The sequence below is a fragment of the Arvicola amphibius genome, chromosome 9, assembly GCF_903992535.2.
Source record: "Arvicola amphibius chromosome 9, mArvAmp1.2, whole genome shotgun sequence".
Lineage (NCBI taxonomy): Eukaryota > Metazoa > Chordata > Mammalia > Rodentia > Cricetidae > Arvicola > Arvicola amphibius.
The window spans coordinates 61,401,273-61,416,860 of record NC_052055.2 but is presented as its reverse complement, the minus strand read 5'-3'; the positions used below and the strand labels follow the sequence as shown (position 1 = coordinate 61,416,860).

The window sequence follows — 15,588 nt, the reverse complement described above, 5'->3', positions numbered from 1 at the left end:
CCAGTCTCAATCTTTGTCTGTGACACTGGGGCAGGGGTGGGGGCACTGCCACTGCCTGATGTGGTTCTTGTGACCCTGAACTTCAGCTTGAGAGTTTAGCATGTGAGGAACGAATGCTCAGTAGACGTGGACCCTCTAGGTCCTCACTTCACCCAGCCCACTCCTATTTGCTCCACCTTCTGTTAGAGCAGTCACCCAGGAGTCCCTCACCCCAGGGCGTGTCACTTCCTCCTCTGCAGCCTGTAGATCTGTACACAAAGGCTGCTGCCACTGCCACTACCCGCGCGCGGAAGGGCTGCTCCGAAAGCACCTGTGAGTACCACCAGGGCACCAGCCCACCCTCCTCTCCTCACCCAGGCCCGCTTGCTCACCACCTCTCGAGAAAAAGGCTGTGAACCCATTACTGCTTATCCTCTGGTATCACAGCTTCCTGCTGCTCATCCCTTAGTTTCCCCAGTGGAGTCGGAGGGAGGGAGATGTTGCGAGCGAGTGTGACTTCTATGGGCCGATGCTTTCGCCAGCATGGTCTCTGTCCTTGACTGGTAGCGTCGCAGCTTGACGCTCTTTCCGCAGCCCAGGATTCTTCCCAGTTGGCACCTTGGCCGCAGACTCCGTGTTCCAGGGCTGCTGAAGCTTGTCTCACCAAAAGAGTTAGTGCTGTCACAACATGGGCACAATCATAACTTAGTTATTGATGGGCTGGGGCCGCAATTCACTGTGCTGGCCTAGCTCGAGGAAAGCCGGGCTTCGTAGTTCACTGGGAAACTTGAGTGAACTTGATCCCTTGCAACCTAAAAACTTCTTTACTTAGATTCATAAGGAATCCTAATGGGCAAAGCATTATGGGATGTAGCGAAATGACAAGCTGAGTCCAGGGATGGAATGAGAATTATTTGGTCAGGCCTGAGCATGGCGACTCACGCCTTTAATCCCAGCACTCAGAGGCAGAGACAGGCAGATCTCTATTAGCTCAAAGCCAGCTTGGTCTACAGAGCAAGTTTCAGGACATCAAGGACTAACTACATAGAAAAACTTTGTCTCAAAAATTTTTTTTTTCTTTTTCATCCAGGAGGCTTGAGATGCCTTAATTCATGGACCCCCTCCTGTGCTGTTGGTGTCCTTGGCTCATTGCTGGGGACTTCAGTCTCTCTTTGCAAGGAGGGGGCTGAGGTAGAAAGTTCTTCCCATCTCTGATTAGGAATAAAGAGAAAAAGAAATGGGAAACAGGCCGGGCGGTGGTGGCGCACGCCTTTAATCCCAGCACTCGGGAGGCAGAGGCAGGCGGATCTCTGAGTTCGAGGCCAGCCTGGTCTACAAGAGCTAGCTCCAGGACAGGCTCTAGAAACTACAGGGAAACCCTGTCTCAAAAAACCAAAAAAAAAAAAAAAAAGAAAAAAAAAAGAAAAAGAAAAGAAATGGGAAACAGAGAAAACAGCAGAATGTTATAAAGAATAATAATAAGCTGGGGGGGTGATGGCGCACGCCTTTAATCCCAGCACTCAGGAAGCAGAAGCAGGTGGATCTCAGATAGTTTGAGGCCAGCCTGGTCTACAGAGTGAGTTCCGGGATGGCTAGGACTGTTACACAGAGAAACCCTATCTTGAAAAACCATTAATAATAATAATAATGATGATGATGATGATGATAGCAAGGGGAGAGATAGATGCTGGTGGCAAGATGCAGGGATCGCCAAGGAAGAAAGACTGAGACAACCGAGAAGGTTTGGGGAGGCCATGTATGAGTTCAGAGCCCCCTTTAGGAGAGATGAGTGAACCTGAGGTCTCTCTCTTGGGGACGGGGATAAGAAGCAGAGTCCCATCTATGAGATGAGTCAGAACTAAGCTTGGTGCTGCTGAGTCTCAAGCCTCTCTGACCACAGCACAGAGAGCACTCAGGTCTGAGGTTTCGCTGAGGCTGAGCCTGGGGTCAGCCTCTCCCTGAGAGCAGAAGCTCTATAATGTGCTACACCTACCTGAGGTCACATGGGTTGTGGCAGGATGGGGTGTTCAACGGCTCAGTACCCCACCCTTCCCCAGATCCCCTGTAGAATGTTGGTACCTGTGTCTGAACCCTGGCTGAGAATGTGGATGCTTTCTGCCAGGCTCTTGCAGATGCAGGTAACCACGGGAACACATAGCACAATCCCTAGGGAGCTTATGCTGTCAACACCTAACAACTAAATGATGGGTGCCTGGTGATACGATATGCCTTCTGGAGGGCTCCTAGAGAGCCGTTGGCACCTATGTAACATGATGGGTGCAATGGCTTTCATGTGTCGCCGTTTGTAATACTAGGCAATTAGAAGTTTCTGAGATTGGAGAGATGGACGGTTCAGTGGTTAAGAGCACTCTTTCCGAAGACCCAGGTTTGATTCCCAGCATCCACATACTGGTTAACAATCATCTATAAGTCCGATTTCAAGGGAGCTGATGCCCTCTTCTGACCTCCCAGGGCATAAGCAGACATGTAGTGCAAAGATATATATGCGGGAAATACACATAAAATAAAAAGAATAAATCCAATAAATTTTAAATAAAGATTAAAAAAAGCTATTAAGATTTTATGTGGAGGGGCTGGAGAGATGGCTCAGAGGTTAAGAGCACTAGCTGCTCTTCCAGAGGTCCTGAGTTCAATTCCCAGCAACCACATGGTGGCTCACAACCATCTATAATGAGATCTGGTGCCTCTTCTGGTGTATATATGTTAACAGAGCATTGTATGCATAATAAATAAATCTTTAAAAAAAGATTTTATGTGGAATTGAAAACTGAAATGAGAGACTGAATATGCTAGGCAAAGCTGAGCTTTGAGCCACATCCTTTGGACCAGAAATCACTGAATGCAATGCCCATCATTGTAGGACTGATCAGCTGCCACTTAGTTTACCCATACAATGCAAATTGATATGGAAATTCTTTATTTTAAATTAAATTAAGAATTTTGAGACAGATGGAGTGGTAGTGGCACATGTCTTTAATCCCAGCACTTGGGAGGCAGAGGCAGGTGGATCTCTGAGTTTGAGGCCAGCCCAGTCTACAGAGTGAGCTCCAGGACAGCCTGGGCTACACAGAGAAACCCTGTCTTAAAAAAAAGCAAAAAATCCAAAAAGAAACCAGAAAGCCTTATTTGGGGCCAGATAAATGGTTCAGTTATTAACGCACTGGTTGGTCTTCCAGGGAACCTGGGTTCGATTTTCTAACACCCACATGACAGCTCGCAGCCATCTGTAACCCTAGTCCAAGGGGATTTGATGTTCTTTTCTAACCTCCGCGAGCACCAGGCACACACATGGTGCACAGGTGCACATGCAGGCAAAACACCTATACACATAAAATAAACATTTAAAAATCTGTTTTCGGTTATCTTTGTACACGATGGAGGTCTCCATTCTTTTGGCGAGTGGCTATCTAGCCATCCTGGCACTGGTTCTCCTGTTAAATGGCTTGGCGCAGTTTGCGGTAGATGGACGGGCTTGCTTCTTTTCTTCATTCCTTACCTCCTTCCTTTTGTTGTTCTCCTTCTCCTCCTCTCTAAGAAGCCTTGACTGGCCTGGAAACTCCTCATATAAACCAGGATGACCCTGAGCTTGTGGAGATCTGCCTGCCTTGCCTCCCGAGCGCCGGCGCACCCGCGCCTGCGGCCTCTGCTCTAGTCCATTAATTCATATTCCTAGTTTAGGTCACTACTGCCTCACTTTGATTAATGTGGCTTCATTTATTTATTTCATTTTTTCAAGACAGGGTTTCTTTGTGTAGCCCTGACCGTTCTGAAGGTTGCTCTGTAGACCATATTAACACTTTTTGAGACAGAGTCTCATGTAGTCTAGGCTGGCCTGAACCCCGTTCTCCTGCCTCTGCATGCAATGCTGGGATGGCAGGCACATACTGCCACATCTAAAGTTTTTATTTTTGAATCAAAGTAATAGATTGCCTGTTTAATTTTTACTTATTTTTTGGTTTTTTGAAACAGGGTTTCTCTATGTAGCTTTGGAGCGTGTACTGGAACTTACTCCATAGGCCACCTGGCCTCGAACTCACAGAGGTCCACATGGCTCTACTTCCCAAGTTCTGGGATTAAAAGTGTGTGCCACCACCACCTGACCTCAACATTTATTTTTTTAATTAGAAAAAAAAAATTTTCAAGATTCTGACTGCCCTGGAACTCACTCTGTAGACCAGGCTGACTTCAAACTCAACAGAGATCTGCCTCCCTACTGCTGGGATTGCCAACACCACCCAGCAGGCCTGTTCAATTTTTAAAACTAACTAATTAATTAATCAGTGTAATCTAGGATGTCACCCATAGTCACACTTTTTACCACTAAAATACACTTCCAGTCACAGAAAATTCTACTGGGTATTCACACCTGTGATCCTAGCACCAGAGAGGGAAAAGCAGAGTTGTCTTGCGTTCAAGCCCATCCTGAGCTATACAGTGAGGCTCAGGCTGGCCAGGTCCCTGTCTCCAGAACACCAAAACCAAAGCCACAGTAGAAAAATAACTAGAGAGCTAGCATAGTAAGTAAAGATGCCTGCAGCTGAGCCTGACCATCACCTGTCCTGCACTGTCCTCTGGCCTCGCCCACAGGCTGTGTCATGGGCGTGCTTCCCACTACCAGCTAAACAAATAAGTATAAAACACAAAACAAGGCTGGGCAGTGGTGGCGCACGCCTTTAATCCCAGAACTCGGGAGGCAGAGGCAGGCGGATCTCTGTTGACATCAAGGCCAGCCTGGTCTACAGTGTGAGTTCCAGGACAGCCAGGACTGTTTCACAGAGAAACCCTGTCTCAAAAAACAAAAACAACAGCATCAAAAGCACAAAACAAAACTAAACTAAAAATGTCAGGCTGGAGAGCTGGCTCATTGGTTAAAAGCACTTGCTCTTCTTAAGAACTTTGGTTCCCATGGCAGCTCCCCACTATCTATAACTTCAGTTCAAGGGATCTGATGCTCTCTTCAGCCCTCCAAGGGTGCCAGGGACACACATGGTGCACAGCCATAATAATAAAGTAAAATATAAATCCCAACATCAACGGGACTTACTTCTACCCCCCTTCCTCTGGCTACTGTGTCCACTGTGTGAGACCACCTTCCCCTGACCACATGCCCTCATTCGGCCCCCCTTTCCCCTTATTTCCACTCTCCATTTGCTTATTCAGACCTCAAGGCTGTCAGAGTATTTCCTCAGCTCCTCCTCTTTATAGATGTGGACTCTGAGGGATCTGGATGGAATTGAGTCTGGTGAGCCCTGTTTGCTTCACTGCAGCTTGGCACATTGGTGAAGAGCTCCTGACTTCCAGATGCCTTCACCCTCCTTCCTTCCTCCCTCCCTCCCTCCCTTCCTTCCTTTTCTTCCTTCCTTCCCTCCTTCTTCCCTCCCTCCCTTCCTCCCTCCTTCCTTCCATCCTTTTTCCTTCCTTCCTTCCTTCCTTCCTTCCTTCCTTCCTTCCTTCCTTCCTTTCTATTCCTTTTTAAGAGAGGTCTCCCACATAGCCCTGCCTTCTCTGGAACTTGCTTTGAAGATGAGGCTGGCATCAAACTCACAGAGATCTCCCTACCTCTGCCTCCCAAATGCTACTACTTCTGGCTTTTAAAAAAAAATGTGTATGTATGTGCACATGTTGTGTGGGTGTGCACACACGAGGCTTATGGAGGCCAGAGGTGTCTGATGCCCTGAAAATGGAGTTACGGGGTTGCTGAAATCTGCCTGAAGTAAGATGGAAATAGTGCTTGAGCTCTCTAGAAAAATTGTGTATTCTGCCCACACCCCCATTTTTTAAAAAGATCTTATTTAGTTTCACTTTATGACTCTAGGTGTTCTTTTTTTAAAAGATTTATTTATTTATTATGTATACAACATTCTGCCTCGATGTATGCCCACACACCAGATCTCAGTACAGATGGTTGTGAGCCACCATATGGTTGTTGGGAATTGAACTCAGGACCTCTGGAAGAGCAGCCAGTGCTCTTAACCTCTGAGCCATCTCTCCAGCCCCCGACTCCAGGTGTTCTTAATGTATGTATGTCTGTGCACCACATGTGTGCCCGGTGCTTTTGGAGGCCAAAGAGTGTGTCAGATCCCCTGGAACGGGAGCTTCAGAAAGTTGTGAGCTGCCATGCCATGTGGGCCTGGGAATGGAGCCCAGGATGGGAGGGCGTCCTCCTGATGAGTACCCAATGCCCTTAACCACTGAGTTGTCTCTGTAGCTTTGTCCACCCTGGGTACCTGAAGTCTATACAGAGGAACACAGGTCTGAGACCCCTTCCTGCTTCGGCACTGTCACCCCACCATTTTGAAAAAGCTGCTGAATCCATAGGGGATGTGAAACTCTGAGGAGAGATATGGAGCTGAGTCTAACAGGGCAACCACAAGCCAAGCCCTCCCTGAGGACTTACACACGTGTCTGTCTTTCTATACAGACCATGGTGGATTCACCGACTGTTCTCATTTTCCTGCTGGTGCTATGTGGAGGTAAGAGTGAGTCAGATACCAAGATCACATCTGCGAAGGGGGCTGCAGAATGGGAGCATGCTGACCTGTCTCTGCCGGGATCCTGCCAGCCAGCTCCTTCCTGCCAGAAGTGTATCCTCTCACATCCTAGCTGTGCATGGTGCAAGCAGTTGGTAAGGGTGTGGCCCTGGCCCTTGAACTGTGTGTATGTGCATGTACAGCCTGTGAATACATGTGTGTTGTATGGTATACCTGTGATCTTTCTGGATATACTCTTCAGTCTCATGGGTGATTAGATTTGGGCACAGTGTACTCCAGTGTGGATGTGACTCGTGCGTATACCAGCTTCTGTACATATATGAAAGAACCTCTGACCCATGAGCTCAGAGGAGAATGTCCCTGTGAGAATTCATGCTTATGTATGTATTGGCCAGCTAAGTGTTCTGCGAAAAAATGTCATTGACTGAATGCCTTTTAAAAAAAATTATTAATTATTGTACAGTGCCTGCAGACCAGAAGAGGGCACCAGATCTCATTAAGGATGGTTGTGAGCCATCATGTGGTTGCTAGGAATTGAGCTTAGCACCTCTGGAAGAACAACTCTTAACTGCTGAGCCTAACTCCAGCCCTAACTAAATGTCTTAAATAACAGAAACATAGTTCTTGTGATTTGAGAGACTGGAGCATTCAAAAAACAAAAAACAAACAAAACAAAAAAGAATTAAACAGGTTTGAGATAGTGGTGCATGCCTCTAATTCCAGAACTTGCAAAAACAGAAGTAGGTGGATATCTGCGAGTTCAAAACCAGCCTGGTCTACATAGAGAGTTCTAGGGCAGTCAAGGCTACACAGTAAGATTCTGTCTCAGGAAGTAAATAAACATGGAAATCTGAAGAGAGAACCCAGGTCATAGCAGCAAGTGCATGAGGGGCTTCTGAGTCCGTCTCAGGGCGTGCATGTGCAGATTGTTATGTTCCAGCTGCAACTTGGCCTGAAGAAGGAAGTAAGTGAAGGTTTCCAAAAACCTGTGGGCTTAAGGTGGGAGGAGGTCAGTGGGAACAAAAGATGCTGGGAAGCGTGTATTCCTTGCTGGTCAAACAAAGCTGCTCCTTTGTTGATGCCTTTAAGAGGAGCCTTAGAAGCCCGGCGGTGGTGGTGCACGCCTTTAATCCCAGCACTCGGGAGGCAGAGGCAGGCAGATCTCTGAGTTCGAGGCCAGCCTGGTCTACAAAAGCTAGTTCCAGGACAGGTTCTAGAAACTACAGGGAAACCCTGTCTCGAAAAAAAAAAAAAAAAAAAAAAAAGAGGAGCCTTAGAGGCTCAGGTGCAACAGTGTCTCTCACAGGAAGAAGGGGGTTAGATCAGTGCAGGCTTTGGTGAGAGGTAGGGCCCACTCAATATGTAGCCATGCTTACAGCGGAGAGAGCCTAAGAAACTAGCAATAGTGAAGCTGGAAGACATAGACTCTATCGGAGCAGGGAGGCAGAGGTCCTAGGCAGTGGCTTGAGAGATGAGGCTCTTAGGACAGCGGCTGGTCTGTGTCTGCCTCCTCCAATCCCGAGACTAGGGGCTGGCACCCATGCCCACTGAGAAGCCACCCTAACCATTTCCTTCCCCTGTGGCTTCCCAGTCAGTGCAGGGTACCAGACATCGTGTGTGTGTGTGTGTGTGTGTGTTCGCGTGCATGCCTTTTTCTGTTCCTATCCTCCTCCAGAAACTGGGTGTGACTCACTCCCTTCCCATTTGATTTTGGGGAAGTTGAACTACCAAGTCTTGTTTCTGTAGCCTTGAGGTCTCTGAGATCTCAACAGGAAGTCTGTGGTTCAAAGAAGAGGAGATAGATGGGTGCCTGCGGGAAAGGGGAGTTGAGTGGAGAGGCTGGGAGGGGGATGGAGGTGTGTAGGGGAAACTGCTACAGGAAGTGGGGAGCTGGGGAAGAAGAAAGGACTATGTTCCACAGTAGCTGTGGAGGTAAGTGTGCGGTGAGAATAAATCAGGGTTCAGGGAAGCTGGCTGAGAATAGAGCAGTGTTTTCAGGGTGGTGTTGGTAGTCGAGCTGAGGGGCTGTGGGTGCTGGGGTTCCAATGCACCTCCTTCTGGGGCACAGAACTTTACCGCCTCCGGGGAGGCCGAGTCAAGGCGTTGCGCGCAGCGAGAGGAGTTGCTGGCCCGCGGGTGCCCGGTGCAGGAGCTGGAGGAGCCGCGCGGCCACCAGGAGGTGCTGGAGGACAAGCCCCTCAGCCAGGGAGACCGCGGCGAGGGGGCCACCCAGCTGGCACCGCAGCGGATCCGAGTCACGCTGCGACCAGGTGGGTCTTGGGTGGCTCGTGGTGATGGAAGTCTGGGCTGGGCCTCGAATGCACAGGGCTCCTGAGTAGAGTATCGCCTTTCTCTATCAGGGGAGCCACAGAAACTCCGGGTCCGCTTCCTGCGAGCTGCGGGATATCCGGTGGACCTGTACTACCTTATGGATCTGAGCTACTCAATGAAGGACGACTTGGAACGCGTGCGCCAGCTCGGGCACGCCCTGCTGGTCCGGTTGCAGGAGGTCACCCATTCTGTGCGCATAGGTGAGCGTGCATTCACTACCCTACCAGCCCTGGTCGCTGCTTTTAGCTTCCGTCATCGCCTTAGACTCTCACAGTGTTTAACCTGATCAGGTTTTGGATCTTGACACTTCTCCCAAGAGACACTCAGTGAGGTTTAAATTGAGGTGATTTCGAATTGAACAGTAGGAGGACCCCTTGCTGTACAGAGGGCTAGCTGAGGTTTAGAAGCTAAGAGACGTTCAGACAGCAGCCAACCTGGACATTGTCCTTAAGCTACTGTCTCAACCCAGTGTCTTTTAGACAACCTAGATGCAGTGTTCCCATTTCACATTCTGTAATGATTGTTTTTTTATTCCCTTTGCTCAAAAGTTCACCCTGTGTTGCCACCTCTTGCTCTACACCCTTGACCCTGGCTGACTTCCTTACCCTCCAGGAACTGGTTTGCCCCTGTTGGGTCCTCCTCTTCATCTCCTCCATCTGCACCTCCTTGAGCTGATGGTGGCACAGTTTTGCCCTTGCCAGGTTCTGGGTCCCTGCCTTCTAGGTGTGCCCTCCTGTCTGAGTATTTAGCAGGATCTTCAATATTGCTGGTGCCTTGTGACCTTTGGCTTCTTCCGCCCAGGTTTTGGCTCCTTCGTGGACAAAACGGTGCTGCCCTTTGTCAGCACAGTGCCCTCCAAGCTTCGCCACCCATGCCCCAACCGGCAGGAGCGCTGCCAGCCACCCTTCAGCTTCCACCATGTGCTGTCCCTCACTGGGGATGCTCAAGCCTTTGAGAGAGAGGTGGGGCGCCAGAATGTCTCTGGCAACCTGGACTCACCTGAAGGCGGCTTTGATGCCATTCTGCAGGCTGCCCTCTGCCAGGTGAGGAAATGGGGTGGGGATCTGAGAGGCAGGAGCTGTCTGGGGCTGGAGCTGTGAGGTTGGTGTGGTCTGCAATCAGAGGGGACACTCACAGCATCTCGCTGTGTCTGCATGGCGATCTTGGCAGTCATCTGAGTAGTTTACTTATCTTGAGGAAGAGGCACTTTCCCTAATTCACAAGAGGGCCTCCACTAACTGCAGACTTGTTGGGGGAGGGGCTTCAGAGAGCTTGGAGCAGGGAATCAGAGAAAAGGGAGGGACAAACAAGTACCATGTCCAGGCTTACAGGTTGCCTCCTTCCCCTCAGGAGCAGATTGGCTGGAGAAATGTGTCCCGTCTTCTGGTGTTCACTTCAGACGATACGTTCCACACAGCTGGGGATGGGAAACTGGGTGGCGTTTTCATGCCCAGTGATGGGCGCTGCCATCTAGACAGCAATGGTGTCTACGTCCACAGCGCAGAGTTTGTGAGTCCTCCCTTGACCCAACCCTCCTCCTCATCTGGGCAGCATTTCTTCTCTCCTCACTGGAGAGTATCCTGTCCCCGGCTGCCCTGACAAGAAACCCTTGTCATTTGTGACCACCTCCGTGGTCTGCCCATCCATCCTCAGGGCTCCTCTACTGGTAGAACTGGGTCCTGTCTTTTTGTTGTTTGTTTTGTTTTGTCTGAGAGTGTGGCACACCAAAGGGAGACTTGAGCTATAGTCATGGTCCCCTTCCCTACCTCAGGACTACCCCTCTGTGGGGCAAGTAGCCCAGGCCCTCACTGCAGCAAACATCCAGCCGATATTTGCTGTCACCGGCACGACGCTGCCTGTTTACCAGGTGAGGGCTCTGGGTAAGACCTCCCAGCCCATTCCATCCCACGCCCCCGCAAGTCTTCCCACAACTCCCTCCAGACCCCGGAACCGTTCTCCTAGAGCTTCATCCACTCCCCCGCCCCGCCCCTCTTCCTTGCAGGAGCTGAGTCAGCTGATTCCCAAGTCTGCTGTTGGAGAGCTGAGCGCGGACTCCAGCAATGTCGTGCAGCTCATCATGGACGCTTATGATGTGAGGGGAGAGTGCAAGGGTGGGCAATGGCAGGGCGGGGCGAGGGAGGGGTCCTCAGGTGGCATGGCATGGTCACTTGGAGTTCTACCCATTCACAGCGCCTGCCTATGGTTTGCACATGGCCTTCCTTGTGCCAGGCAAGCACTCTGTCCCTGAGTTATAGCCCTTCCTGAGCCGTAACTCTGTCCCTATTTTGTGGAGGAAATAGTCCAGGGAGGATTAAAGCTAAATACTGCCCTATGTGCCTAAATCTGTATAATTCAGAAACAGAATCTCATGGATCTTGAATGTTTCTTGGGCTTAAGTCTCATTTCTTCTCTAGACCTTTTCCTATTTTTTTTAAAAAAGACTTATTTACTTATTATGTATGCAGTGTTTTTATTATATATACAGTATTCTAGCTGCATGCATGCTGGCATCAGATCTCATTACAGATGGTTATAAGCCACCATGTGGTTGCTGGGAATTGAACTCAGGACTTCTGGAAGAGAAGCCAGTGCTCTTAACCTCTGAGCCTTCTCTCTTCTCTCCAGCCTTTTTTTTTTTTTTTTTTTTTTTTTAAATGCAGGGTCTCTCTGGGTAGCCTGGCTCTCCTGGGTCTCCTGTGTAAGTCAGACTGGCCTTGACCTCAGATCCACCAGCCTTGGCTTCCCCAGTGCTGGGATTAAAGATGTGTAACATCATGCCTGACTGTAGCAAGGGCCTTATTATCTGGATGTGGTGTCACATGCCTGTAATTGCACACCTGGGTGGCAGAAGGATCAGGAATTTTCAAGGTCAGTTTAGGCTACAGGAGACGCTTTCTCAATAACAACAGGATGTCCTCAATCTTGGTGAAATGATCAGCGCTGTATAACCCAGTGGCTGTTTGCTTAGCCTACTAGATTCAATGCAAACCACTCCCCACCAAAGGCAATGTCTTTTTGTATATTTGGTATTTTGCCTACATGTTTGCCTGTATGTGGGATCCCTTGTACAGACAGTTGTGAGTTACAGACAGCTGTGAGCCACCATGTAGGTGCTATGGATTGAACCAGGGTCCTCTGGAAAAACAGCCGGTGCTCTTAACTGCTGAGTCATCTTTCCAGTCCCCAAACACACATCTCTTAACCATGGGGAAAAATCTTGAGACAGTGCTGGCCATCCCAGAGTAAATGTGCTGGAGAAAGTCTGTCTGTTAGATCTTACATGCAGGCTGTGTGTCCTGGTTTGAGTCTGACAAGAGTCATTGCATAGGCTGCTGTGCTCTAGCTGAGGCCCCTGGCTCCTGGGTATTTCAGGATGGTCCTTCTTTCAGAAATGACTTCTAACTGGGAGGATGGGAGGAGCCCCAGCGTGCAAGAGAGCTAGATATAAGCAGAACTGTGAGCGAATAAGAGGGTAAAAAGTGGGGTGCAGGCCGGGCGGTGGTGGCGCACGCCTTTAATCCCAGCACTCGGGAGGCAGAGGCAGGCGGATCTCTGTGAGTTCGAGACCAGCCTGGTCTACAAGAGCTAGTTCCAGGACAGGCTCCAAAGCCACAGAGAAACCCTGTCTCAAAAAAAAAAAAAAAAAAAAGTGGGGTGCAGGAGGGCTGCCATCACATGACCCCCTTCTTTTCCACAGAGCCTGTCATCCACCGTGACTCTTGAACACTCTTCACTCCCTCCTGGAGTCAACATCTCTTTTGAATCTCACTGCACGGGTTCTGAAAAGAGGGAGGGTAAGGCTGGGAACCGGGGACAGTGCAGTAACATCCGAGTCAACCAGACGGTAAGAGTCAGCCGGCAGGGGGCGATACATAAACATGGGAAACATGTAGGGTAATATTTGGGGCAGCCATGGAGAGCGGGTAGCCTTCCATTCATCTTTAAATCACTGCATGATCAGCGGGCTTAGGGGGTGTGTGTCACGAGGGTGTGTACAGCTTGGGAGAGGTATGCACACACGAGGGTGTATAGCTTTGTCTGGTCCTATCTTCAGGTAGACTTCTGGGTCACCCTTCAAGTCAGTAAGTGTCTCCCAGAGCCCCACCTCTTACGGCTCTGGGCCCTCGGCTTCTCAGAGGAGTTAACTGTGGAGTTACACACGCTGTGTGACTGTAACTGTAGTGACGTCCAGCCCCACGCTCCCTACTGCAGTAATGGCCAGGGAGACCTGCAGTGCGGAATATGCAGGTGAGGGGTGGCTTTCTGTGCTCCTTTAGCTCCCACAACTCTCTCTTCGTAATCCCCCTCCTTTGCTGTCTGCCTCTTGGAATGTACCAGACACCTCAGGACTCCACCTGAACGTCAGGCCTTGAAGAAGCTTCCTGCATATGCCCAGGTCTTCACCTTGACCTGAATCCTTCCACTCTTGCCTCCCTTCATCCTTGGTTTGCTACTATAAGCTGTCTTGTTCCAACTGCTTTGTCTCTATCTCCCTTGAGAACACAGGCCTAGAGCAGTGGTTCTCAACCTTCCTAATGCTGGGACCCAAGACAGGTACCTTTGGAACCTGTCCTGAAGCTCCCTCTGTAGACCAGGCTGACCTCGAACTCACGAAGATCAGCCTGTCTCTGCCTCCCAAGTGCTGGGATTAAAGGCATGTGCCACCACTGTCCAGCATGCTGTGACTCTTAATAGTTCCTCATACTGTGGTGACACCAACCATAAATTATTTTTGTTGCTATTTCACAACTGTAATTTTGATAGTTATAAATCATAAGTATCTGTATTTTCCCATGGTCTAAAGCAACCCTTGTGAAAGGCTTGAGCCTCAAAGGTCACGACCCACAGGTTGAGAATCACTGGCCCAGACTCTGACCATCTCTCTCTGCCTTCCCTTCCCAGCTGTGCCCCTGGCCGCCTTGGTCAGCTCTGTGAGTGCTCTGAGGCTGAACTGTCGTCCCCAGATCTGGAATCTGGTTGCCGGGCCCCCAATGGGACAGGGCCCCTATGCAGTGGGAAGGGACGGTGCCAATGTGGACGCTGCAGCTGCAGTGGGCAGAGCTCTGGGCGTCTGTGCGAGTGTGACGATGCCGGCTGTGAGCGACATGAGGGCATCCTCTGTGGAGGTACCTGCAGTCTTGGGGGAGGTCACAGTGTGAGCTACAGGCCGTGCCTGGCACAGTCGAGAGGTTGGGCCAACTGTGTGTGCATGACTCATCCCCAGGCTTTGGACACTGCCAGTGTGGAGTGTGTCACTGTCACGCCAACCGCACGGGCAGAGCGTGTGAGTGCAGTGAGAACGTGGACAGCTGTGTCAGTCCCAAAGGAGGGCTCTGCAGCGGGCATGGGCACTGCAAATGCAACCGTTGCCAGTGCCAGGATGGCTACTACGGGGCTCTGTGTGACCAGTGCCTCAGCTGCAAGTCACCATGTGAGCGGTACAGGTGAGGCCTCGGGGCTTCATCTCGGGAGCTGGGGCACAGTGAGGCTTGCTAAGAACTGCCTGTGAGTTCTCCTTGAGGGTGCAGGGGGAGGGCTAGTAGGTAACAGCTGCCCAGATGGGGACTCACTGGCATTCACTGGACAGGGATTGTGCAGAGTGTGGGGCCTTTGGCACTGGTCCCCTGGCAGCCAACTGCAGTATGGCCTGTGCCGGTGTGAATGTGACGGTGGCCTTGGCTCCTCATCTGGATGATGGCTGGTGCAAAGAAAGGACACTAGACAACCAGCTGTTCTTCTTCCTGGTGGAGAATGTGGCTGGAGGAGTCATACTGAGAGTGAGACCCCAAGAGAGTAAGTAGGCGGAACCTCAGACCTGGGGATGCACGTGAAGGTAAGGGCATCGGGGTTAAAGAGCTGCAAACCTATAGCAAAGGCCCCAGGAAGGAGGACCCTGGGCTCTGTTGGGTCCTATTTACAGTGACAGGGTTGGGGAGGCTGGGACACCCTTTGGGTAACAATGGATCAGCTCCTATACCTTGACCCCACCAGAAGGAGCAGATCACACCCGTGCCATCATACTGGGCTGCATAGGTGGCATTGTGGCAGTGGGACTAGGGTTAGTCCTGGCTTATCGGCTCTCCGTGGAAATCTATGATCGCCGCGAGTACAGCCGCTTTGAGAAGGAGAGACAGCAGCTCAACTGGAAGCAGGTGAGGCCAGGTCTTGCCACAGGCTCCCCCACTAAAGTCCCTCCCGCAGCATAACTAGGCCTTCTAGGATCTGACTGAAGTTCCAGGTTGGCCTCACAGGACTAGGTAATGGGGAAAGCCTGATATTTTCTTTACAGTTTGCAATGTTTTCCGACAGGACAGCAATCCTCTCTACAAAAGTGCCGTCACAACCACCATCAACCCCCGCTTCCAAGGGACAAATGGTTCTGGTCCCTCGCTCTGACCCAGGCAGACTCACTCAGGACTCTTGTCTTGGCAGACAGTGGGAGACAGCAAAGCAGGGTCTGCCAGGCGGCAGTCTGGCAGTTTTTCCACTGACCTTCAGAGGGCTGCTTCCGACTGCTGCAACCAGTCCCCCCACCTGATGAAGGGTTTGCCCACAATAAAGTCTTGCCTGAGACTACAGCCTCCACTTTGCTTCACCTCAAGACAAGAAAAGCAAACTGCCTAGCCTAGGTCTCAGGTTACCGGAGGACAAGTGTGTGCTTCTGTAGGGTGACCTGGGAACACCTGGGCCAGTGGAATCTGGGGACGCTGATACTGGAGTCACCCACCAACTTCTGAAGGACCTCACCTAGATAGGAGTCAGACCA

General features: G+C 50.5%; 1 protein-coding gene across 1 annotated transcript; it reads left to right on the top strand.

Moving 5' to 3' along the window:
- The first annotated feature begins 232 nt into the window (after nt 1–232).
- On the top strand, nt 233–15,395 carry Itgb7 (integrin subunit beta 7). Its single transcript, XM_038342817.1, has 15 exons — nt 233–312; nt 6,422–6,625; nt 8,560–8,761; nt 8,852–9,022; nt 9,624–9,865; nt 10,173–10,331; nt 10,594–10,689; nt 10,825–10,914; nt 12,520–12,666; nt 12,877–13,070; nt 13,725–13,948; nt 14,047–14,266; nt 14,410–14,615; nt 14,814–14,974; nt 15,132–15,395. The coding sequence occupies exons 2-15, from the start codon at nt 6,425–6,427 to the stop codon at nt 15,216–15,218; spliced, it is 2,400 nt and encodes a 799-aa protein (XP_038198745.1). The 5' UTR covers nt 233–312; nt 6,422–6,424; the 3' UTR covers nt 15,219–15,395.
- Nucleotides 15,396–15,588: the final 193 nt, after the last annotated feature.